Source organism: Lacerta agilis, chromosome 2 (genome assembly GCF_009819535.1).
Source record: "Lacerta agilis isolate rLacAgi1 chromosome 2, rLacAgi1.pri, whole genome shotgun sequence".
Taxonomy (NCBI): Eukaryota; Metazoa; Chordata; class Lepidosauria; order Squamata; family Lacertidae; genus Lacerta; species Lacerta agilis.
This window is the reverse complement of record NC_046313.1, coordinates 101,790,887-101,815,424: the sequence shown is the minus strand read 5'-3', so window position 1 is coordinate 101,815,424 and position 24,538 is coordinate 101,790,887. Positions and strand designations below refer to the sequence as shown.

Here is a 24,538-nt window from a genome sequence, read left to right as displayed (position 1 = left end):
CTGCCAGGCTGTGCCAAGGGTCTCCCCCGCCGCCCATAGCTGGGACTCCTCTAATTCCCAGCCTTCAACTCACAGCTGCATGATGAGGTAGAGATGCCCCCCGCTCTCATAGATGTCATCCAGAGCCACAATATTGGGGTGCTTGATCCTGCAAGAGAAAGAGAAGCTCCTTCAGCAAGGAAATGGTGTGGAGGTCAGTGGATTATCACCACTCTGCCTTGTTTAGACTGAAAGGCTTGCTTCCCAGCTTCTCTGTCGGGAAAAGCTATTTTCGCAGACCCCATGGCAGAGGCAACTTATGTGGGGGGTGACTTTCCGCCCCGCCCATAAACAAGATGAGCATGTGGGGGAGTACCCTCTAAACCAGGCACAGGCAAACTCGGCCCTCCAGATGTTTTGGGGCTACAACTCCCATCACCCCTAGCTAACAGGATCAGTGGTCAGGAATGATGGGAATTGTAGTCCCAAAACATCTGGAGGGCCAGGTTTGCCTGTGCCTGCTTTAAACACCTGTTTTTACGTGCTCTTTTTCTTTTATTCAGTCCCTTTGCCTCCAGATCTCCAGAAAGGGCAAGGGAACAGCACATCAGAGCCCACTGCAATATGGCTTCCTGCCCAACAGCTGTTGAGCAGGGTAGCGTGGTAGCAGTGAGTTCCCTGCACCATTTTGGAGCCCATAAGTGTGTGTGTGTGTGGTTTTTTTAAAGCATTTTAAACATTTATTTCTGGCCTTAGGCTCACTGACATCCTCTTCGGGCTCTGGGGATGGTCTCCTCGTGAGCCACAAGAATTTTCCAGCTCTCTCCCGCCACTTCCAAGTTTGAGACGGATTATTTATTTCTCGGCGGTGCACACGGTCGCAAACAAATAAATCATAGGCAAGTGGGGAGTTGCCTGTACCTCCGTTTCAAAACCAAGGAGGTGGGGATCCAGGTGGCAAATCCCACCCATTTTATTCCTAGCGTTGGCCACAACCAGCACCGGCTTTGCAATATCCTTTCTCCCGGGGGTCTCCACTGTACAACTTGGATGGGGCACTTTTGGCCCTCTGTATGTAGTTGGACTCCAACTTCCACCAGTCCCAGAGAGCACAGCCAACGGTCAGGGATGATAGGAGTTGTAGTCCAGCAATATTGGGAGGCCAAACAGAGGTTTCCTGATGCTGCTTGAGAGGAACAGGCTGACAAGCTACTTTAAAAAGAGAGAGAGAGAGGAAGAGAGAGAGATAATGTCCCCGCGATAAGCTAGTTGCTGTGCGACAGAGCTATGAAACAAACAGTCCCCAGAATCAAATCTTGCCTCTGCTGTGAACCCAGCAGGTGCCCTTAAGCAAACTACTGCTCTCGGCCTCAGGTCACTGCCCCACAAATACACACACAGAGACACACACACACAACCTACAATAAGGGAATAACAGCAAAATCTACATTGCAGAGTTGTTGTAAGGATTCCTGAGCTAATGTATGTGAAGTACTTGACTGAAGAAATGTATGGGGAAGGGTTAAATACACACACACACACACACACACACACACACACACACTGGAAAGAATGAGCACACAAGCCAGAAACAGCTATTTAAATATATATGGAAGAACGAAATAAACAAGCATTATATTTTTTTAAGAAATGCAGGGTTTTTTTCCACGCAGACCAGTTTGCAGGCATCAGGTGGAGCTTTGTTTTTAAGAGGGCTTAAAATGAGTGGTTCAGCTTCAAAAGATTTAAAAGACAAATAATTTTGTAAAGGTACCAATCTGTGTCACTCACTTGTGATGTGACTGGTAGTAGTCAAGAAGAACATACAGGAGGGGAGACTCATGAAAATTCATAGGGGATTGTGGGTGAGCTACACATTTAAATGTGCAGCCGTTGTTTTTGGTGACAAAGGAAAGAAGTCAAGTCCTCCTTCATTGCCGAAATAATAATGTATAGCAATTTGGTGTAAAAGAAAGAGGAGGTGGAATTCAACATAGCGGTAAGTGGGGTTTACGTCAGTGCTGTCAAGTATCCCGTTTTCCCCGGGATTCTCCCTTATTTCAAGCAGTTTCCTGCTGCTCTCCCTTATTTTTTATTTCCCTTAAATTTCCCGTTTTTAATGGAAGCAGCTCCTCCCCTGCTGGCCAGGGACTGGGTGGGAAGACCTCGCCTACTTGGAGAGAAAAGCCTCAGCCCTCAAAGCAAGTGGGAGCCGTTTCCCGTGCTTACAGGGGGGTGTATTCCTCCCCCTGCATCAGCCCCTATCCATTGCCACCGAGCCCCTCAGGTGGCCAATAGGGTTAGCTGGCAGGCGGAGACTGGCTGCCTTTGAGCAGCTGCTGCTTCCTGTCCTGTTTTGATGGGATCAGACAAGAAGATGATGGGGCTCCATCGCGCGGAGCACATGGCTGCCCTCCTCTATGCTTCGCTCCAAGCCCGAGCCCGGTTGGAGTTTACATTGCTGCTCCGCCCACTTTTGCTTCTGGCTCCGCCCACCACTGACATGTGACTGTCCCTGGGATAGGTGAGACTGCTGATCCCTTATTTTCAAATCCGAAACTTGACAGCTATGGTTTACGTGCATAGAACAAGGTCCATTAGTGCAATGAGAATTCCCTCCCTTCCAAGCAATCCCTAAATCTACTCAGGGGTTCCCCCCACAGAGCAGCTTTAGGAGGCGTGGGGGCCCAAACGGAGAGGAGGGGCAGGGATTCCTGTTGTGCAAGCAGACCTCTTTCCTTGCACACAACAGCTTGGATGAATCCCACCCAGAGGGAAATAATGAAAGGAAACTAGTAATCGAAGCCTCCCAACATCACACACACACACACACACACACACACGGAAAGAAGCCCAATATTAAGGCAGCAGTTAAAGGACAAGGGGAAGTCATCAGTGATCCCACTGAGCCGTGCTCAAGAGGAAGTGGCGAAAAGTAGCAGAAGTGATCAGCAGGAAGCTTTCAATTAAAAGTCACCCCAAAAAGGTTCAACAGCACTGGACAGGCTGTTGCTGGGGTTTTCGTTCTATATATACTATATTTGCGCTAGTATTTAAAAACAAAACAGGTGTGGAAAAAAAGAAAAAAAGAAAGCCATGGGACTGTAACAATTGGGGAATGATGTCATCTGGATCCTCCGTAAAAAGTGAATGAACAAAGGGTAGCAATTCCAGACTTAACTCTGGAAGCAACCTTAACACCCAGATCATATTCTAGAGCTGATTTTTATCAGTAGGAGACAGACAGTCACTTTTTACGTGTACAGAAGCTCTTTCCTTTAACCTCACCTGTTCCCTACCCTTCCACCTTAAGCAGAAGAGTCACTATTGAAACGGGTTCCTTGAGAAATCACTCACTAGTTCCCAGAAAAATATTTCCTTTGAGTGAGCTTCCCACTTCCCAGTTTCAATGGTCCACATTACAGTCATTGATGTTGGGCTGGTTGGGAGAACCTGCCTTCGTTTCGTTGGACTTGACACCCCAGAACTCATAGCTTTGGACCCAGAAACCCTTTGGCACCAGGGTTTGCATATAATTTGTATGTGCTCATGTATATGTATAATATGCCTCTGGGTAACTTAGAATGGCAGATAGCTGGGGGCTTCGTGCCCTGCATTATATGCCCATCAACTCCAGCCAGCATGGCGAATGGTCAAGGATGATGGGCGTCGGAGTTGAGCCACGTGGAGGCTACTCGGTTCTCCACCCCTGTACTAAGAGGATGGGAAGTGTAGGTTCCAGATTGTGGCAGCTACTTCTCCTGAATTTCCCTCTCCAATGCTCATGACAGAGGTCATAGATTAGTTGCCCTCGCTGAACACGAGAGAGTCACAGGAACGGAAACGTGGCATGCTCTGGGCACAAGGAGACACTGTGCAGTGCCAACCAGCACTATTTTCAGAAAGGCTGATATCCCAGGCCCAGATATCAGTTGTGCCCATGTAGATGATGCAAAGAGCTGTTGACACGTGATCAGGCTGGCAAGCCACATGTATGAGGGGAGAGATTCCCTGCACATAGGGCACACTCATGCGCAGACCTCTCTGCAGCTGAACTCACACAAACCAAGGCACGCAGCATTAGCTACTCCCATTGAGGTTACATTCAGATGGGCACTCACCTTATTTTTCCCAACAGACTTGGCTCACAGTCTCACTGGGCTTTTTTATTTTCAGCAGGCAGCAGCTATACCTTTTCAACCCTAACTATGCAGCCAGAACAGCTGGGAACGTGCTTACTTTTTTCTTTCTTTTTTTAAAGGGAAAATTTGGGATCCTGAATTCCAAGCCCAATAACAACATTCATTGCTTTTGCAGAACAAACAGTGGTAGCTCGGTTCTCGAAAGACTCCGCTGACGAACGTTCCGCTTTTCAAACGCCATAAACGCCGGAAGGAAATGCTTCGGTTTTCAAACACGCCTCGGAAGTCGAACATGCCACGCAGCTTCCGTATTGAGGCTTCCGTATTGAGTTTTCAGACGTTTCAGAACTTGAACAGTCTTCCGGGACGGATTACGTTCGAAAACTTGAGGTACCACTGTATATACATTTTGCAAGAGCAAAGCAAATCCCAAGTTGTGCGTAAAGAAAACTTTGGGTTTACTCCCCATGGCCAACAAAGCCATTCTAAGCATAGGTTTTACACGTGGCCAAGCTGCAGCCAAGAAGGTAACACCAGCCCTTGCTAGCTCATGCTGGTATTGACACTTGGAAAAGGAGCAGGAAGGAAGCAGAGCCTGCGAGGAAGTCGTGTAGTTTACCAACATGTCGCTACTAAAAGAACAGGAATAAGGGAGAAGGAAGAACAAGTTGCCTTTCTATCGGCCCACCCCATTGGTTCAGGTAGCTTGTTGCAAGTGCCATTGTTTTGTTCTCAACGCCACGCATGCGTGCCCTGGGGATGTGAGGGTCAGCAGGGAAGGGATGGCTATTTCTACCTTAGAATCTTAGAATCATAGAATCATAGAGTTGGAAGAGACCACAAGGGCCATCCAGTCCAACCCCCTGCCAAGCAGGAAACACCATCAAAGCATTCTTGACAGATGGCTGTCAAGCCTCCGCTTAAAGACCTCCAAAGAAGGAGACTCCACCACACTCCTTGGCAGCAAATTCCACTGTCCAACAGCTCTCACTGTCAGGAAGTTCTTCCTAATGTTTAGGTGGAATCTTCTTTCTTGTAGTTTGAATCCATTGCTCCGTGTCCGCTTCTCCGGAGCAGCAGAAAACAACCTTTCACCCTCCTCTATATGACATCCTTTTATATATTTGAACATGGCTATCATATCACCCCTTAACCTTCTCTTCTCCAGGCTAAACATACCCAGCTCCCTAAGCCGTTCCTCATAAGGCATTGTTTCCAGGCCTTGGACCATTTTGGTTGCCCTCTTCTGGACACGTTCCAGCTTGTCAGTATCCTTCTTGAACTGTGGTGCCCAGAACTGGACACAGTATTCCAGGTGAGGTCTGACCAGAGCGGAATACAGTGGTACTATTACTTCCCTTGATCTAGATCTGCATACCTTGCTCTGCTTTCCAGGGACTATTGGACGGGGTCAATGGAAAAGAGGGGAGGACTTTTGGTTTGACCCAGCAGTGGCTGTTCTTAAAGGGAGGGGGTGGGGGGGACGAGAGGGAGCGCCACTCACTTGTGTAGCACAGCTATCTCATTCTCGATGCTGCTCTCCTTCCCTTCCAGCACCTTCTTTGCGATGCACTTGACGGCTACCAGCTTCTGAGTCGACTTCTCTTCGGCCAGGACCACCTCAGAGAAGGCACCTCTGGAAAACAGGAGGGAAGGGGGAGAAAATGAGACGGCGGAGCAGGCCAGCCCAGCCCAGCTCAGCTCGACAGGTGTGTCCCATTCTTAGCCAGGTATGCAGGTCCCCTAGTTCAGAGGGCCTGGGGGATTCAAGGCCATTTCACAGAAGACACTCTCCGGTAGATGCGGGTGTCTATCAATAGGGGTGGCCCAAAGGTGATTATTGGGGTACACATGCCCACTTCCTTATTTATCGTTTTCATGCGGGATCAGCACACAGAGATCTTCGGGTGAAGGGTAGTATACAAATTTAATAAATAAAAATAATAAAGTCAAGTGTTTTGGCTGGAGAAAATGACTGCGGATCTTGAAGAGTCATTCCCTCCGTCACAATGCACAAGACCCAAGCTTATTTCGGATTTCAGGGGCATCTTAAGTTTTCTGACTGAGATGTGTTTTAAAGTCACATGCAAAATAAGGAACTTGTAAGTAACTTCAACGTCGCGCACAGGAACACAGCATGAATGGAGCTCCAAGCAGCGAAAGCTATGGGGTGAAGCCAACCCATAAACATAGAGGGGGGGCGTGGGTGTGTGCAGGCAAGGCCCCTGTCATCCTCTGACCTGACATCCTGCGAGCACCGGGCCCTCCCCATCACACCCAGCTGGATCTCTCACCCAGCCGCTGTCACCACAGCAACCTGCAGAATCTCAGCTATTTATAGGAGAGCATGTGAGAGATGGCACCGGGCTGGCAGGAGAGAATGTGCCAGGAAGAAAGGGGTGAGAGGAGGAAGGAAGGGAGGACGCATTGGGTAAAGAATTCGGGAGAATGCGCCAGGTAGGAAGAAGACAGAGACTGGGAACACTGTGTCCCAGCAAAGGGGGGTTTAAAAAGCAGAACCACGCAGGTTGCATCCATGTAAAAGCAAATCTAGCCGAGTCCTCCAGGGTCTACAGATGAATTAGAATTCATAGCCTGGCACCCTGGCCACTGTCCATTCTGCCTGCAGAAGATGGGAGTCATAGTTCAGTGAAATCTGGGCAGCAGGAGGGTGGGGATTGTGCTGTAATAGGAGAAATCCCCGCAGATTCCTGGTAAGGAGTGATACAGGATCTGGAGACAAGAGGCATGGCCCCTTCTACCTGAGCAGAGAGCTTCTAAAACCTGTATCTCTGTGGTGGTGTCCCACTACACCACACACCACACACACACACACACACACACACACACACACACACACACACACCCCATATACTGGTTTCTTGGCTGGCCTTGGCTGTGCCACCTTCAGAATAAGAACACAAGCTGGCAAACAAAGGGCACTATCTAGATTTCCCCTCCCTGCTTATCGCCGGTTCTTGCGATTAGAGCCCTTTGGCTTTTCAGCCCCATCTAGGGCAGGGGATAAAAGAGGGTGGGGGGGAAATGGCACATTTTCAGAGCCGAATGGGCTCCGTCTCTGGCGAGGAAGGAACGGGTTTGTTATCTGTACAAAGCGGCACTCGGGGCCCGAGCCAAGGAAAGATGGGGAGAGGCAGGTTCTGAGGAATCAGCTGCTGCGAGGACAGACAAGAGCTCACAACCTGCAACCCCCCTCCCCTCCATGGCATCATATGCCACCTAGCATATGCCAGTGAGGCCCTGTTGCCCTGCCAGAGAATCTCCACCTGCCAGCTGCTTTTTATGGTCCAGGAAAATTCGTAGGAGGATAAGGCTATCGGTGGGTACACATGAGAGGTATCTACTAACTCCACACAATCAGAGAAGGACCTGAATACCAGTTACATACATATTTGCTCATCCAACTCAGCACGATGACTAGCAGCAGCTCCCCAGCGCTTCAAACAAAAGTCTCTCCCAGCCCCTACCTGGGGTTGAATTTGGGACCTTCTGCATGCAAGCAGATGCTCTACCCCTTGAACTATGGCCCTTTCCCTGAGTTGCTAGAGGAGCATCTTCTTCAAGAGCAGGCTATTGCCCTCACGCCATGCTTGTGAGGTTCCCAGACGCCTCTGACCGGCCACTGTGGGAAACAGGATGCTAGACTAGACCCTTCCTATGTTCTCGTGAAAAACAAAGTTACGCCACTTCATATGATGGCTTGCGAAACCTGCTGTCCAATCTGGCTACTCCCACTTCCTCCTACCATTAAGGGGCTGATAAAACAGAGCCTGGCTCTACTAGCATAAGTCAACACCCTTCCCCCCCTGCCCCCCCACCCCCCCCCCGGCAGCTTGGCTAATTTTAACAAACGTAACAAAAATGTGACGCCACTGTTTTTGCTTGCCATTATTCAGCATTAACATTCCTCCCTAAGCATCCATTTTACCACTTTTTAAACCATCCTGGCTGAGAGTACCCCCTGCACACACACACACCTCCCAAAAAAGGGTTGCTAAAATATATTCAGGAGCTGACTAATCTGATTTAGGGATAGGTACTTAAAAGGAGGTTGTGACCCTGAAGCATTTGTTGTGCTAGCCCATTGCAGCAAAAGCAACTCAAAAGAGTTTTGTGGCACCTGAAAGATTAGCAAGTTTAGGATGGTAGAAGCTTTCCTGCACTAAATCCCACTATCAGATGTGGTGGGAAGGGCTGAACTCAGCTGGCCAAGTGTGGATGCTTAGGAATGCAGATCAGGGGTAGAGCATGTGATGCTTTGTACACAAAATTTCCCAGGATCATCCCCTAGTGTATCTAGGTAAGGGCTGGGAAAGACCCCTGCCTGAAACCCTGAAGAGCTGCTGCCACTCAGTGCTGACAATATACCGCATTTTTCGCTCCATAGGGCGCACCGGACAATAGGGTGCACCTCATTTTTAGAGGAGGAAACAAACATTTTTCTGGTTTTCCTCCTCTAAAAGCCCTTTTTTTGTTTTTTGTTTTTTCTTTGTTTTTTTTAGGATCAGCTAAAAGTTTGCAGCTTTTTTTGCAAAGGGAAAAGCCCTGGGGTTTTTTTTTAGGATCAACTAAAAGTTTTGCAGCTTTTTTTGCAAAGGGAAAAGCCCTGGGGTTGTTTTTTTTTAGGATCAGCTAAAAGTTTTGCAGCTTTTTTGCAAAGGGAGAAAAGCAAAGCTCCTTTTGCAAAGGAGGAAAAGCAAAGAGGAAAAGCCCCGTTTTTTAATGGGGTTCAACTCACATTTCTGCAGCTCCTGAAGGAAAGGGAGCCTTTTCTACAGTTTCCAGACAGATAATCTAATCAGCCAGTCACATGTCGCTGGGGAAACAAACAACCTCCCTCTGCAGCAAATTCAACAATGGAGGGCGGGGCTGAAAGGGAGCCGGGGACTCTTATCTCTCTCCCGATCTCTTGCTGATCAGCTGCTGAGTGGGGTCCTTTCAACACCCCTTTTTCTCTTTGTAAAATAAAAAGCACTATCTGCTTTTGGCCCCTGGGCAATTCAGCTCCAGGGACCACCATTCGCCCCATAAGACGCACAGATATTTCCCCTTAATTTTTAGGAGGGGGAAAAGTGTGTCTTATGGAGCGAAAAATACGGTAGACTTCGTATGAAGAAGGTTCCTCTGTGTTTATGTATAGAGGGGGGTGGTAGGTGATACATTAGAGCCAAACGGCCTTGAAATGCACGAGGCAGAATCACAAAATTGTACAGTTAGAAGGGACCACAAGAGTCATCTAGTGTAACGCCCTGCAACGCAGGAATATTTTGCCCAAAGTGGGGCTTGAACCCACGACCCTGAGATTAAGAGTCTCATGCTCTACTGACTGAGCTGCCAGAGCAGAAAGGGCAGTCTGTGCCAATTCCATATAAGGGCCACACCACACTTTTTAAAAAGTATGCTTAAGATGGCCTCTTAAGGAGAGGTTTGATGGGGAACTGGACCCTGCACGGCTACTTTTCCTTCAAAACACAAGTGACCAGACTGAGCCTCCTCTTAAAGACACCTGAACGTGTCGTTTTGCCCTAAAATGGACGCAACATAAAACACAGTGCCCGTCCATGGCAGCAGCAATCCAAACTGGTAACTGGGGAGGGTGGCATGACTTTTGCCCCACAGAGGCCTGCAGGAGAAGAACCCCACAGGGATTGCGAGGAACCAGAGAAGTTTTCCTCCAGAGATTGGAGGACGGTGACCTCTGTGAGAGCTCTCACCTTCTAATCCTTTCTGTAATTAACACATTAATCCTGCTTAGATGTCTTAGCCAGTCTCGGGTGCTGGCCTCCCTTTACTTTGCAAGCCAGCCAGTCCGAGCTCCTTTGCTGCCAGGCAGCTCCGCCTGAGGTGTCAAACACAGTCCTTGACCACAGGGCTAAAGTTCATTGCCCTTTATGAAGAGGGGAGGTTGTGGAGAGAAAGAGGGAGAAAGGGCTGAGACCATAGAATTGTAGAGTTGGTAGGGACCCCGAGTCTCCCTGCAGTGCAGGAATACGCAGCCGTCCCGTACGGGGACCAAATGTGTGACCTTGGTGTTATCAACACCATGCTCTAACCAACTGAGCTACGCAGTGATACCAGTTCTGGTCCTGACAGCAAATTCCTGGACCAAGCGTGTGCTCTGTGGCACCTTAACTCTTGATTCGAAGGTGCCCTGTGCCATCATTTTGCATCCGCCCCCGGTTTGTAGATCTTGAAGTTCTTCCCTCTGCCCTACATGAACCACTGCCATCAGTTGCCTTGTACATACAGTATTTTAAAAGAACGTACCTTATTGCCCAGGGTTTCCCCCGACCCATAAAATTGGACCCTGATTTTTTTGTGCACAAATCTCTATTTTACTTGTTTTTATTCTTTTGCACTCTTTCATTGATATTATGCTGCATTGCTGTTTTAGTGGATATTGCTGTTATATTGAGAATATAAAAGAGGCTACCAGATCAGGCCAATGGCCCATCTAGCACAGCATCCTGTTCTGACAGTAGCCGACCAGATACCTATGGGAACCTTGCAAGCTGCAAATGAAGGTAACAGCGCTCTCTGCCCACCCGCAATTCCTAAGCAACTGGTATTCAGAGGTGTAACGCCTCTGACAGTGGAAGTAGAAGATTATGCCTAGTATCTGTTGATAGTCTTGGGCTTCAGTGAATTTGCCTACTCTTTTAAAGCCAGTCAAATTGGATGTGCCTATTGCATACACAGCACACACCATTTATATATATATATTCAATGTAAAGCAATTTTTAAAGGCTTTTAAATAAATAAAATACACACACACAAACACACACAGACACACACACACACACACACACAGAGAGAGAGAGAGAGAGAGAGAGAGAGAGAGAGAGAGAGACATCCCCAATTAGATTCCTCAAGCACGAAGTCTTTTTGCATCCTTGCCTTATATCACAACCATGTTGGAAGAAAATATGGACACTTATAAGGCAGTGAGAGATTTTACTTTCTTGGGTTCCATGATCACTGCAGATGGTGACAGCAGTCACGAAATTAGAAGACGCCTGCTTCTTGGGAGGAAAGCAATGACAAACCTAGACAGCATCTTAAAAAGCAGAGACATCACCTTGCCGACAAAGGTCCGTATTGTTAAAGCTATGGTTTTCCCAGTAGTAATGTATGGAAGTGAGAGCTAGACCATAAAGAAGGCTGGTCGCCGAAGCATTGATGCTTTTGAGTTATGGTGCTGGAGGAGACTTTTGTGAGTCCCATGGACTGCAAAAAAATGAAACATATCCATCCTTAAAGAAATCAGCCCTGAGTGCTCCAATACTTTGGCCACCTCATGAGAAGAGAAGACTCCCTGGAAAAGACCCTGATGTTGGGAAAGATGGAGGGCACAAGGAGAAGGGGACGACAGAGGATGAGATGGTTGGACAGTGTCTTCGAAGCGACTGGCATGAGTTTGGCCAAACTGCGGGAGGCAGTGGAGGATAGGGGTGCCTGGCGTGCTCTGGTCCATGGGGTCACGAAGAGTCGGACACGACTGAACGACTGAACAACAACAACATGAGGAGGTAGGGGACGAGGTGAGGAGAGAGAAAGGCTTTCGCTTTGTTTCTCGCCCAACAGACAAGTTCATTCATTTATTCTGCTGTTGCTCATGAAGACCCACACGGATAGCTGAGTTGCTTTGCACCCAATGGTACTGGAGAAAGGAGAGGCTGAAAACAGCTACCTAGATAACAGAGATCCCTCGCCACTGCCAGACCTGAACCTTGAAAACCTTAAGGTAGCACCTGTGAGCATGTGCCACCTGAGGTAAAATCCCCTCCTTGCAAAAAATAATAAAATAAAATAAGGTACTATTGACTGGCCACATACTTCAGCAGCAGCCCAGGTCTCCTGTCAATATTGACTGAGCCCTGTGCTAATATTTGAAGCGCATTCGCCACCTGTTGACCCAGCCTTGGTACAAATTTGAGGTGGAGTGTGCCCAGCACTTTAGGAATGGGGCAGGGGAAAAGTTGCTTGCCACTAATGGAGCCTGGAGCCTGCATCTCACCCTACACCTGGCTCCTACATTTTAGACAGTCTCCTACTGGGGCATGAGAAGTTACGAGCCCCTGCTGGTGTGGCATTGCCCAGCATCCTGTTTTCATGGCAGGAAGTCCCCAAACAGGAAATGAGCTATCAACCAGCTTCCCCTGCTCAAGTGGAATGCGAGGCAGAAATCAATAAGAATTCAGCCGCAGCCTCATGGACTCTTAACACATTTTTCAAAAACTGATCAGATAAACAATACTAGGGTTATTATCTCTGATGGGTGTAGCTCAGGACTGCACAAAATATAAGGAAGTGGTTGTGTTTAGATATCATTATAAGCCATGGTTTATCTCGACAAGAACGATCCTAACATTCCCTGTTCTCTTCATGTGCTCTCTTCCAGTGTGGTGTAGTGATTAAGAGCGGTAGTCTCGTAATCTGGGGAACCAGGTTCGTGTCTCCGCTCCTCCACATGCAGCTGCTGGGTGACCTTGGGCTACTCACACTTCTCTGAAGTCTCTCAGCCCCACTCACCTCACAGAGTGTTTGTTGTGGGGGAGGAAGGGAAAGGAGAATGTTAGCCGCTTTGAGACTCCTTCGGGTAGTGATAAAGCGGGATATCAAATCCAAACTCCTCCTCCTCCTCTTCTTCTTCTTCTTCTTCTTCTTCTTCTTCTTCTTCTTCTTCTTCTTCTTTTTCATCCAGGATAGCCAAGAGAAGACTAATTGAGGCCTCTAATTTCAATTAACCACAATCACTGTTATGCTCGAACCCTAAACCGTGGTTAATCTTAACGATGGCTTGGTGAAACGAGACAGCTTCATAAGCTATTACTTGAAGCTGGCTGGTTTCAAACAAACCATAGTTAAGGTTAAGCACAAGATGTGGTTAATAAAACTAAAAAGCAGTAAGCAGAATATTCCAAGCCCCTTTTTGCAACTGTGTCAGAGGAGAAGCATGTGGCCCCAGGGGAGGGTAGACTCACTCCCACCACAGTAAACCATGGCAACCAGTGTGACTCTGAAACATTTTTTAATTCCTGTTTCATGTAGACAAGGTCAATTAGCTCAGGCTAACAGCCTTGGAATCTTGATGATAGAAACAAGCTCTTACAACATCAGCTGGCAGAACGTCGAGCAGCATCTACTGCTTGCAGGAGATGTACAAGGGTCCTCCCAATTGTTCAGTAACAGAAAGAACAACAAAGGCACCCTCTTCCCTAAAATGAAGAAAACTAAAATGAAGAAAACAAGCTGCTATTTTGAACCTGGTGGGCCTTGAGGTTTTAATGAAAATAAAGTACTGTAAAATCCAGAAGTCTGACGACCGCCCACCCCTGCCTTAGAGGAGCAGCCCTCACCCAGATATCCCTAATAACCACATGGCTGTGTGGTGTAGTGGTTAGGGTGCCAGACTAGGACCTGGGAGACCAAGGATCAAATCCCCACTCATCGCTGAAGATGGTGACCTTGGGACAGCCACTGCCTATCAACCTAACCTACCTCAAAGGGTTGTCGTGAGGATTAAATGGGGGGGGGGAGAACCACGAGCCACCAGCTTAAGCTCCTTGGAGAAAAGATGGGATGTAAATCCAATAAATAAACAAACAATGACTCACGTGCCCAGCACCTCCCGGAATTCATAGATCTCCCGGATATCTTCTGCTCGTTTCTTCCAACTGGGCTCCTCCTCTTCCAAGGGCATGGCTCTTATCGGGCTGAACCTCTGGGCTGCCCTACGCCCAGCTGTCCCAGAGCAGAGGGGCAGGCAGGTGGAGCAAACTCAGGGCCTAGATAGGAAGGAACAGGGATATCGGCATTAAAACAACAGGACCTGAAAGCCTGGCTGTGCCTTCTTCCTGGAGCTAAGCACTGCCTAGGAGCATAGCAAACAGGGGCCAGCCTGAGGCGGCAGGAGCGTTGCATATTCAGTTTGGTTCTGCTCTCCCCATGCATATGAAGGAAGAGGGTTCACCTGCCGCCTTCCAGCAGAAGGCTCTCACACTGTTCAGCTGCTCGGCATCAACAAACGCAGGATCCGGAAGCCCAAGCTGTGCCACAGCCTCCCCCAGCCAGATGTTTCGGCCTACCGTTTTCCGTCAGCCCCAGGAACCATTGCTGATGCTCAGGACTGATGTAGTCTAAAACATCTGGGGGGTCAGCAATGTCCAGGAAGGTGTGCTATATCATCTTTGGTGAAGCAGCTCAGTTTAAAATTAGCTTATTTACAGAGGGAGCTCAGAATTCAGGTTATAGAGCCCCCCCCCAAAAAAAGGCTTAGCCCAAGGGTCTGCAACATAGGGCCCTCCCTCTGGATGTCTTCGGACTCCAGTTCTCATCATCACTGACCATGGGCATTGCTGCCTCTAGGGCTGACGGGAGTTGATAATCCAGGAACATCTTGAGAGCGGCACCAAGTCTTTCAAGGAGGGGGCAGTGGGGTTGGGTGGGGTGCGGTGGCCAGACACAAGGGCTTCTTTTGCTTCAGCTCATCTCACCCTCCCTCTTCCCAATTCCTCTTCACTTTTGTGCCCTTCAGCATATTGCTCAGGCTTTTAAGCCTGTTTGGTAACATTGCAGCTGTCGCCATGACAACAGCTGTAGCTCCTGCAACACCGAAAACACAGCTCCTTCCTCTGCCTCAACCTCCATCTCCCAAGGGTCCAAGCTTGCCCCTACTTTTGCACACTCATGCGCGTCGCGCCCCCCCCTCAAAGCAGCCTTCTCCAACCTGGTGCCCTCTAGATATATTTTGGATTGCAACTTCTCCTCAGCCAACATCTAAGTTGGCAAAGGCTGACTTAAGGCCTAGCCTTCGTGCTGCGACGCGAGCTACCGTGTTCAAATTAACATGGAGGTTTCTGGAAAGGCTAAGCGGGAGGGTGTCCATTTCCCTTGAAAGCTTTACTTTGGGCTCATCCACACTTCCACTCGCCCTGTGCCCCGAGCGGTTTTCTGCTTTGACCGCTCCTTTCCCACGGAAAAGCCACCGTTTTGTGCTAAATCGGAGCAAACGTCAAATCCGGAGAAAACCCGAATTGCTGTTTGCTCTGATTGAGTGCTAAAGAGCAGTTTTCTCCGAGGGAAAGCGGTGGGAGCGGAGGAGGAAGTGTGGGAAAAGCCTCTGGTTTACTTCTGCTCCTTATGCCTGATGCTGAAGACAAGGGCTGACTCCAGAATGTCAGTCTTTTCAAGGAGGGATTTCCATCGCATATCAGGCACTTGGGTTTGCGCACTTGAAGTGGACTAAAACGTTCCATGACTCTGGCGCAATAAACTCACTTGTTAAAGATTGGCCTCTTTTGCTGTTAGGAAAATGATGTGGAAGACATTAATGGGAAGCCACACAAGCAATTCAAGGTGAAAACGGCTCCCTGCAAACAAATCAGCTCAATAAAGACTGGGCATTTTCTAACGTCTGCTTCGCGCAAGCAAATCAGGATTAATGCTGAACAAACATGTTGCCTGGAGGAGCTCTAGGTTATCAGTCAAAACACAATAAAATCCACTGGGTTGCAGCCAACTGAGGCTGTGTACACACCAATATCTTAAAAGCACATTTAAGGTACATTTTTTACCTCAGAGAATTCTGGGCACTGTAGTTTACCCCTCACAGAGTTACAATGCCCAGCTGCCCTTAACAAACGACAGTACCCATAAATCTTCGAGGGGAAAGAATGTGCTTTGAATGTGCTGTATTAAAAAATATAGTGGGTAATGCAGCCTACGTTGTACTCAGAAGAAACCTACTGAAATTAATGGACCTAAATTAATCATACCCACTCATTCCCAAGCGCCTACTCAAAGTATGATTTAACGCTGGATGCGATCTACCATTCGCAAACATTTTAAGAAGAGAATTACGTAATGCTGTTCCCTTCCTCCAAAGGAAGCCCACATTCACCCGAGTCATGTGAGGCCACCTGAAGTTCCTCTTGGCTCTGTTTTCTGAAGTGAAAACAGCTCTGCTCACTGTAGCAGACAGAAGCACATGGGGGGGGGAGTCAAATCTTATTTCTGTAGCATTCACCCAGTCAAATGGGGTGTTTGGGTTAGGGATCGAGAGGGAGGGCGATGCTACTTCATCCTTCTCCAATTGTCAGAGCCTCTGAATATCAGTTGCTGAAAACAGTAAGAGGGGAGGGGGATCTTGTGCTCAGGTCTTCCTTTTTGGCTTCCCAGAGGCATCTGGTTGTGAGGACAGGATGCCGGAATAGATGGGCCAACTTGGCCTGATCCAGCAAGCCTGTTCTTGGGCCACTCTTGCCATATGATGCTGGGGTTGATGCGAGTGGTAGTCCAAAACATCTATCTGGAAGGCACTAGGTTGGTGAAGGCTGTGCTATGTTATCTTTCCACGAGGGGGGAAGAAAGGTTTGTTAAAAGCACAGGGAAGCATTCAAAACATACAATTCTGAACTGGTACCGTGGAACCTCGTTTTTTAACCGTCTCAGAAGCCAAACAGGTGGGTAGCCGTGTTGGTCTGCCATAGTCAAAACAAAATCGAAAATTCTTTCTAGTAGCACCTTAGAGACCAACTGAGTTTGTTCCTGGTATGAGCTTTCGTGTGCATGCACACTTCTTCAGATACACTGAAACAGAAGTCACCAGATCCTTAAATATAGTGAGGGAGTGGGGAGGGGTATTGCTCAGAAGGGTGGTGGGAATGGGTGATCAGCTGATAGGTGTGGAAAACCTGTTGACGACTCTTAACGGCTGTAATTAGTCTTGCAGGGAAAGGCAAGAGGTGAGATGGCTAAAGATAGCTTTGTTATGTATAATGAGATAAGAATCCAATGTCTTTGTTCAGACCAGGTTTCTCCGTGGTTTTAAGTTTGGTGATTAGTTGTAATTCAGCCACTTCTCTTTCCAGTCTATTTCTGAAATTTCTTTGTATTAATTTCTTTGTATTTCTGAAATTTCTTTGTGCGGGTTCTCTGTTGTTCGCTTGTGTTTCTTTGGCGGTGAGAGAGGTCGGGATTGGCGTAGGGTGTGATTGTTGATTTGTGGTTGGCTGTGGTGATCTTTGGTTTCCTGTGTGAGTGGGGTTGGTGGGTGTTTTTGATCAGGTTAGCCATATTGATTTGTATGCTGTTGGTAGATTTTTGTCATTGGGCTTGTTGGGCTGTGTGTGTGATGAAGGGGAACCATACTGGGGTGAAGGTGTCTTCTTCTGTTTGTCCCCGTGTCAGTTTCAGGTTACTGGTTAGTTTTTCTAGTAGGGCTGTTTCCCATACTACTTGGTACCATTGGTCCATGTTTACTCCTGACAGGTCTTTCCAGTGTCTGGTTATGATGTTTCTGGCTGCTGAGAGTAGATGGATTATGAGTTCTTTTTGTTGTAAGTGGGCATTATCGTCTTGGAAGATGTTTAGTAAGACCAATTCTGGGGTGGTTTCTAACACTTGCTTGGTTATTTTACATATTTCTCATATGGTTGTTGTCCAGAATGTTTGGATTTTGGGGCACTCCCACCACATGTGGAAGTATGTGCCTGTGGAGGTGCACCCTCTCCAGCATTTTGGTGAGGTTCCTGGGCGTATTAGCACTAATCTAACACCAGTGCAGTTTTGAAATCCATTGTTAAAAGCAGCACAGTTTTTGAAAGGTTCAGTCTGCCATCTTGGGAGAAAATGGTATCCAATTGTATCCAAACCCAGACCCAAAAACTGCTCTCAGGAACCACTGTGGAAAATTTGATTAAGATACTCTTTGTTATTTGAAAATTTAACAAATGGGGGGAGGGAGAGAGGGGAGAGAGAGAGAAGCAGAATAAAATAAATAAATGGAAGAAAAATATATAATATATGAACAAAAATGCTCACATTAAGCATGCAATAACCGCAAGTGCAGCCATCCTTAGTTAAACATATAGGTTAATATAAACCCTCCAAAGGTTCAAACAGGTATCCACACAAGACTGATGTGTACAAGAAATATGTTCATATGTAGCCACAATATCTTAAGAGGTGTGCAAATGCACAGACAAACAACTTTCCAAAATATATTATTATGAGTTTTTGAGTGCTAGGCACCCTAAATTCCTGGATTCAGTAAATGTTAGAATTTAATCAATGCTTGGAATGTTAAAACTGGATGCCAGACACTGGATTTAGCAAGTATTACAATATAAGCCAGGACAGCTTCCCGTGGCAGTAAATTGCCTGGGAGACGAGCCATTAAGAAGGACAAAGGAAAGGGTAACGAGCCATTCGGAAAGCCAGAGCGGAGTTCAAAAGTAGAGTTTCAGAGCTGGCTGTGAGGTGGCTTAGGGGGGAAAGATTGCAGTCTGTAAAAGTCAGCAAGCTGCAGAGAACCACAGCTGGTGTCTTTTTGAATCCAAGGCTACCACTAAGGGAGAAGCAAGACTCTCTTGGAGTGTCAATGCTGGGAGGCCCTGCGTTGTAGGATCAGGTTGCATCATATCATAAAGACACCACAGACACCACTGTGCTAGATGGGACAGTGTGCTGTTGGGACAATAGCACCACTGTGCTAGATGGGACAATAGTCTGATCCAGCAGTTCTAACTGCTTCCCAGCCAGATCCAGACCCACACCAATTCTGTCCAAACTCCAGAGGGACACTCTGCCCTCTAATACAGTGTTTTTCAACCACTGTTCCGTGGCACACTAGTGTGCCGCGAGATGTTGCCTGGTGTGCCGTGGGGAAAATTGAAAAATTCAAGAGAAATACTTTATATATAGTCAATATAGGCACAGAGTTAATTTTTTTAACATTTTCTAATGGTGGTGTGCCTCGTGATTTTTTTCATGAAACAAGTGTGCCTTTGCCCAAAAAAGGTTGAAAAACACTGCTCTAATAACAGGGATACGGAACTTTTTTCCACATGTTTTTTTTTGGACTGCAACTCCCAACCAGGTCTAGCTAGCATGGTCAATAGTCAGGGGTGATTTTAGTGGGTAGTTCCTCATCTCTTCAGCATATAGCCAGGTTTCTCCCACCTGGGCAGAAATATCTGCGTCACCGCATAAAAAACGGCAACGTTAACAGCCCATTTTACATCAGCCTGCATTTAGATGAACTGACACATGATGCCATCGAATGACACTTCCTCCTACCAGGAGAAACAACAGCACTATGCCCCAGGCAACCTAAGTGCGGAAGCATCCAGCCGAGATAGCTAAGTGCCAAAATGCAACTCTGAAACGCAAGCCAAGTGCAGCACTTACAGAGCTTAACATGGAGGGGCCTGGTCTGGTGTTCATGAGTCAGTGTTATATAATTGCAGATTCCTCTTCACAAAACTGCCTGGAGTTGAAGCCTACATCCATGGTCAGCATATTATTATTATTATTATTATTATTAGTCCCATGTTGACTTGAGCAAGTGCTGAAGGACCAGCATACTGGTTCCACTCCCATTGCACAGTGGAAATGTGTAAGTCTCTCCCGATGGGTGCTTGTGTCCATGTGCAAAAAGTATGGGGAAAGTGGACTTGTTGTACTAGGGTGAAAGAGTGGTTTACTTCGCTTTAATTGCACAAATCTACGTTTTGGGTATGAGCTTGAATGCCTCCTGCAAAACAGAGACAGCTTGAAGGCAGCCTGAATAGGATGCAGGCAAATCCAGGATGCTCTCATAGGGTGGGGGTTGGAGGAGGATATGAAATGTGTTAAATCACCTGGTCCTGCCAAGCCAAGCCAAGCCAAGGCACAGGCAAAGGCAAAGGCAAGAGAGCTCTCCCCTTCTGCGAGATAGTTAATTAAAACTGCTTTGCACGTCTCTTGGCTTTCACATAACAGAGAACAGTTGAGGTGCATAAGAAGGGGATAACCCTGCAACTCTCTGGATCAAACCTGTGTGTGTGTGTGTGTGTGTGTGTGTGTGTGTGCTTGTGTTTGTACGTGTGTGTGTGTGAGAGAGAGAGAGAGAGAGAGAGAGAGAAAGAGAGAGAGAGAGAGAGAGAGAGAGAGAGAGAGAGAGAGAGCGCTTTTCCATTTTGGTGTTGATCACTCTGGGGAGGAAGAGGTTAAGGAGAAAACAGTAGGCCCCTACACATGCCCAGGGAATGCAGAGACACCACTGGGTCAGAGATCTTGCTGCAGGGGGCCGGAGGGGACAAATTGGGATCTCAGGCTGCCAGCTGACCAACGCTACCTTTAACCAAGAGTATTGCAGCACTTTAAAGACTAACAAGCTTTATTATGGTATAAACGACCATGGAGTAAAGTCCGCTTCATCAGGCTTTACATTAGGTAAAGTAAGAAAGACAAGGCAAGCCAGACAACCAGGGCTTTTTTCCCCCCAGCCAGATCTCACCGGAACTCAGTTCTGGCACCTCTCAGGTGGTGAGAGGTTGCCACTATAAGAAAACAAGAGAGGAGTTCCGTGGTGAGTTCCGGCACCTCTTTTTCTAGCAAAACAGCACTGCAGACAACTAAAGATAGCTTTGCATATGAAGAACTGGCAGGTGGGCAGCGACATCTGATGGAAAAGGTGCCAGTGTTGAAGGTGCCACAGGACTCTGTGTTTGGCTTTGCTCCAACAGGCTAACACGGCTGCCTGCCTGCAAATTCATACCCTACAAGTTGCTACAAGGTTAAGAGACAAGGACCTGGCTTCTCTGAATAGCAGCCGCTCTGTAAGGTCTCAGGCGGAACCCTACTGCCTGACATTTAAAAAAAGAAAGAAACTGGAGATTCAGGGGATTGACGAACGCAAGGACTTTAACATGGAACTACAGACTCTGCTCCCTTTGTGGCTACTCTACTGCGTCCCCATCCCAGGGATGTGGAACCTGTGGCCCACCGGATGATGTTGCACTCCCATGAGCCACAGTAAACACGGACAACGGGGTGAAAACGGAGTTGTAATTCAACAACGTCTTGGGCTTCCCATCAGATCCCCCTGTATTTTCAGACCAAGCCACATGGAAAGGCCAGAGACGTCAATAAAATCTCCATCGAAACCTTTGTATCTGGTAAATGGAGCACTGCATACGTAGAAGAGGCAGGCAGGAAGAGACTCAGTGCTACCAAAGGCAAATGTCATCATCACAGGGACATAAACAGATAGGCGCACACCCCTCTACAGAACCAGGCATAGGGTCATCTACACAGATACACACACGGTCAGTGATAATGCAATACAGGGGCGTAGCAAGGGGGCGTAGGGGGCGGCCCGCCCCATGTTCCATAATGGAGGGGGTGACAAATTATCAAGGAACAATTACTGCCCTACTAGGGCGGTTCATAAAAAACTTTTTTTAAAAAAATGCCTGCTCCAAAGATCTTATCTTACTATACTGGGGATTATATAGCTATATATGAAATTTCATGCATATCGGTTAATATCTTGACCCTCCTCCACCAAAATAGCTGTTTACTTGGCTGTTTTCCTATGTCGTGAAGGCTGAAATTTCAGTTCAGTGGAGCACTTAATGTTCCCAACCCTAACCCTGTGGAAAGCCATCTAATTAGACTTTAAATTTGATTTTGAGATGTTTTTAGGAGGTGATTTAATTATTGTTTGATTTTATACCAGTGTTATGTATCTGATGTTAGCCACCCCAAGCCCAACTTTGGCTGGGGAGCGGGATATAAATAAAAGTTGTTTTATTATTATTACTTGTTGTTATTCCTTTGTAAGAAAATATGAAATAACGCAAAACAATTTTTACGGGGGGGGGAGGAATCAATTGGGGGGGTGACAAGAAAGTTTCCGCACTGGGTACCACCTGACCTTCCTATGCCTCGGGGGGGGGGGTTGTGACAAAAAAAATATTGCCCCCAGGTACCAATTTACCTTGCTCCGCCCCTGATGCAATATTCTAGACCAACACACACACACACCCCTCACGTGCCCCATTTGCATTTTGCCACCAATTGCAGCATTCATGCTCATTGTTTGCAGCAGAAATTGCTGACGGCATGTTCCCCTTTAGGGGTAGGAGTGTGGTGGTAGGGGTGACTGCAGGGAGATGCAATGCAAAAGTGCCATCCTGCTGTTTTCCTGTATCCGGAGGAAGCAGAAAGGGAGGCTGCTGCAGTGGCTTACAGGCTGCCCATGAATGGAAGCACCGAGTGGAATGGAGCAACTGGAAATCTGCCTGATTCTTATTATTTTTTAATCTCGCCGGATGAATCATCTGTGCTGGTATTTAAAAAAAAACTCATGGACGCAATTATTATCCCCCCCCCCAAAAAAAGGAAGGTGGGGGTAGTTTTGAAATTGGTAGGCTATATGGTGGGAGAGCATGTGTGTGTAAGGAGAAAACAGGACAGCAGCATAGTCCAATCAGTGCCCATGATGAGTGTGCAATTACAACAGATTGTCCATAATAATGCTACAAAGTGGAAGAATCCTGTTTTCACCATACACCCAAATTAGTGTGATTTGAATATTGAGGAAATGAGTAAAAAGAAGAAGCAATACTTGGATGGAAAAGGCTGGCTTGCCCAATAAGGCACCCCTCCCTTATTATTGGTAGTATGCGTCCTTTTTATATATTAATTTTAAAAAATCCCACTTTCTCAGCTCACCCTTTTACAACAAGTGTCGCTCCACACTTGTTCCACAACACCATTCCACAACAGGTATTACAAGGATATATATACAGGTGAAACTCGAGAAATTAGAATATTGTGGAAAAGTCCATTTATGTAAGCAATTGTTTTCATTAGCTACTGGAGTTTAATATACGAGATTTGGACTCATGACATGCAAAGCGAGATATGTCAGGCCTTTATTAGTTATAATTGTGATGATTATGGCGTACAGCTGATGAAAACCCCAAAGTTGAAATTGTTAATTTGGGGTTCTCATTTGCTGTGCGCCATAATCACAATTATAACAAATAAAGGCTTGACATGTCTTGCTTTGCATGTCATGAGTCTATCTCATATATTAGTTTCACCTTTTAAATTCAATTACTGAAAGAAACGAACCTTTCCACGATATTTTAATTTTTCGAGTTTCACCTGTATGTATGTATGTATGCTCATATGCATGGGTTAGAGCTTTGCAAAGGTAGAGTGTTAAAGAATCATTTGGAAAGATCCTAAATCCACCCATATGAGGACAACCGCTACATGGAAACAGGCACCAACCGCTACAAATAAACAGGCACCAACGTTCAACAAGTAGGCAAAGAGACAGCCACATGGGTAGCATCACATATGCACTTGTACCTTCACATGGAAGAACTATCGGTACAATAGACCTACCGATAGAGACAGCCGGTTCATGCCTACAAAACAATTGCGTAACATCACAGACAGATGCAGGCAGGTGACAATGATAACCACATGCTTAGCATCATCATGGCTCGACACATGTACATTTGCATGGAGATAAGCACACATCAAAGCACAGGGGAAAGCAAGATCTATGCCCATTTCTCAGCTCAGACATGCATCTTTTATCTTTTATCTTTTCTAAAGAAAAAGATTGTGCAGACAGAGAGCCAGGCAGAGGCAGGCATATTTGGCAACGTGTCTCTCCTCCACAGGTGCACTGCAGAGAGGCAAAGAAAGGCATGTGCCACTTTTAGACAGCGTTCCAGACCAGGCATCCTGCTCCAAGGCATGCACAGTGCACAAGTATGTGCATGGAGAGCGGGGGTCAGATACAATCACACCCAGGCAGAAGTGCAGAACGTTGCGCAGACAATGGCCGCGGCGACTCAGGCACACCTGTGCACCTATTCATACAGGTTCGAGCCATTCATACCCTCTCCACGCACCGGACACACATTCACACAGGCGATTATGCAGATCCCTTTTGGAGAGAGAGAGAGAGAGAGAGAGAGAGAGAGGATTGCACAACGCTGATCCTGCTATGCATGTTTACACTCCTCCCCCTCGGGCCAGCATGCCGAGGATTGGGCGCCTCAAGCAGGTGCAGAGAAACGGCCAAGTGCCGAGATGATGTGCTGCGGAGTGAGAGGCAGGCAAGGCACACGCGCTACGCCAGCTCCCCATAGCAGAAAGGAAGAGAAGAAGGAAGGAAGGACCCTCCTCACAGGAGAAGAAGTACCGTAAATAGCACAGGCAAGTGCAAGGCTCACACAGCGCAAATCTGACAGGGTGCTGCAGGTCGAGATCCACGCCGACCTCCCTATCCGCACCCGGGCGAGCATGCATGCATGCTCACGAGCGGTAGAGGCAGCCCTACAGCAAGCGCTGGCAGAGGCGCGCGGGCGCAGCAGGCAGAGAAAGGCGCACGGCTGCAGCCAGGGAGACGGACAACGCCGCCGCCACCACCCGCCCATTCATACGTCTCCAATCTGTCCCCGGCCGGCGCAGTCCCGAGATGCCCTCCTTCGCCTTACTTACATGGAGGGATCTGCGGTGGAGGTTCCGCCGGGGCTGTCCCGCTTCGCGAGCTGAGTGCGCGGCGGCAGCAGCAGCAGCAGCAGCCCCCTCGGGTCCTC

General features: G+C 47.5%; 1 protein-coding gene across 2 annotated transcripts in view; it reads right to left on the bottom strand.

The window, feature by feature from the left end:
- CAMK1 (calcium/calmodulin dependent protein kinase I) overlaps positions 1-24,538 on the bottom strand; it is a 42,047-nt gene extending 17,509 nt beyond the window's left edge. Inside the window, exons 1-4 of one of the 2 annotated variants that reach the window (XM_033141413.1) lie at positions 24,441-24,538; positions 13,760-13,930; positions 5,626-5,757; positions 74-148 (exon numbers count right to left, since the gene is read on the bottom strand). In XM_033141413.1, the coding sequence (XP_032997304.1) occupies positions 74-148; positions 5,626-5,757; positions 13,760-13,845 (293 nt within the window). In that variant the 5' untranslated portion in view covers positions 13,846-13,930; positions 24,441-24,538. Of the gene's footprint in view, positions 1-73; positions 149-5,625; positions 5,758-13,759; positions 13,931-20,424; positions 20,462-24,440 lie in introns of those variants that run through there. The other variant, XM_033141414.1, reaches the window with a different exon arrangement.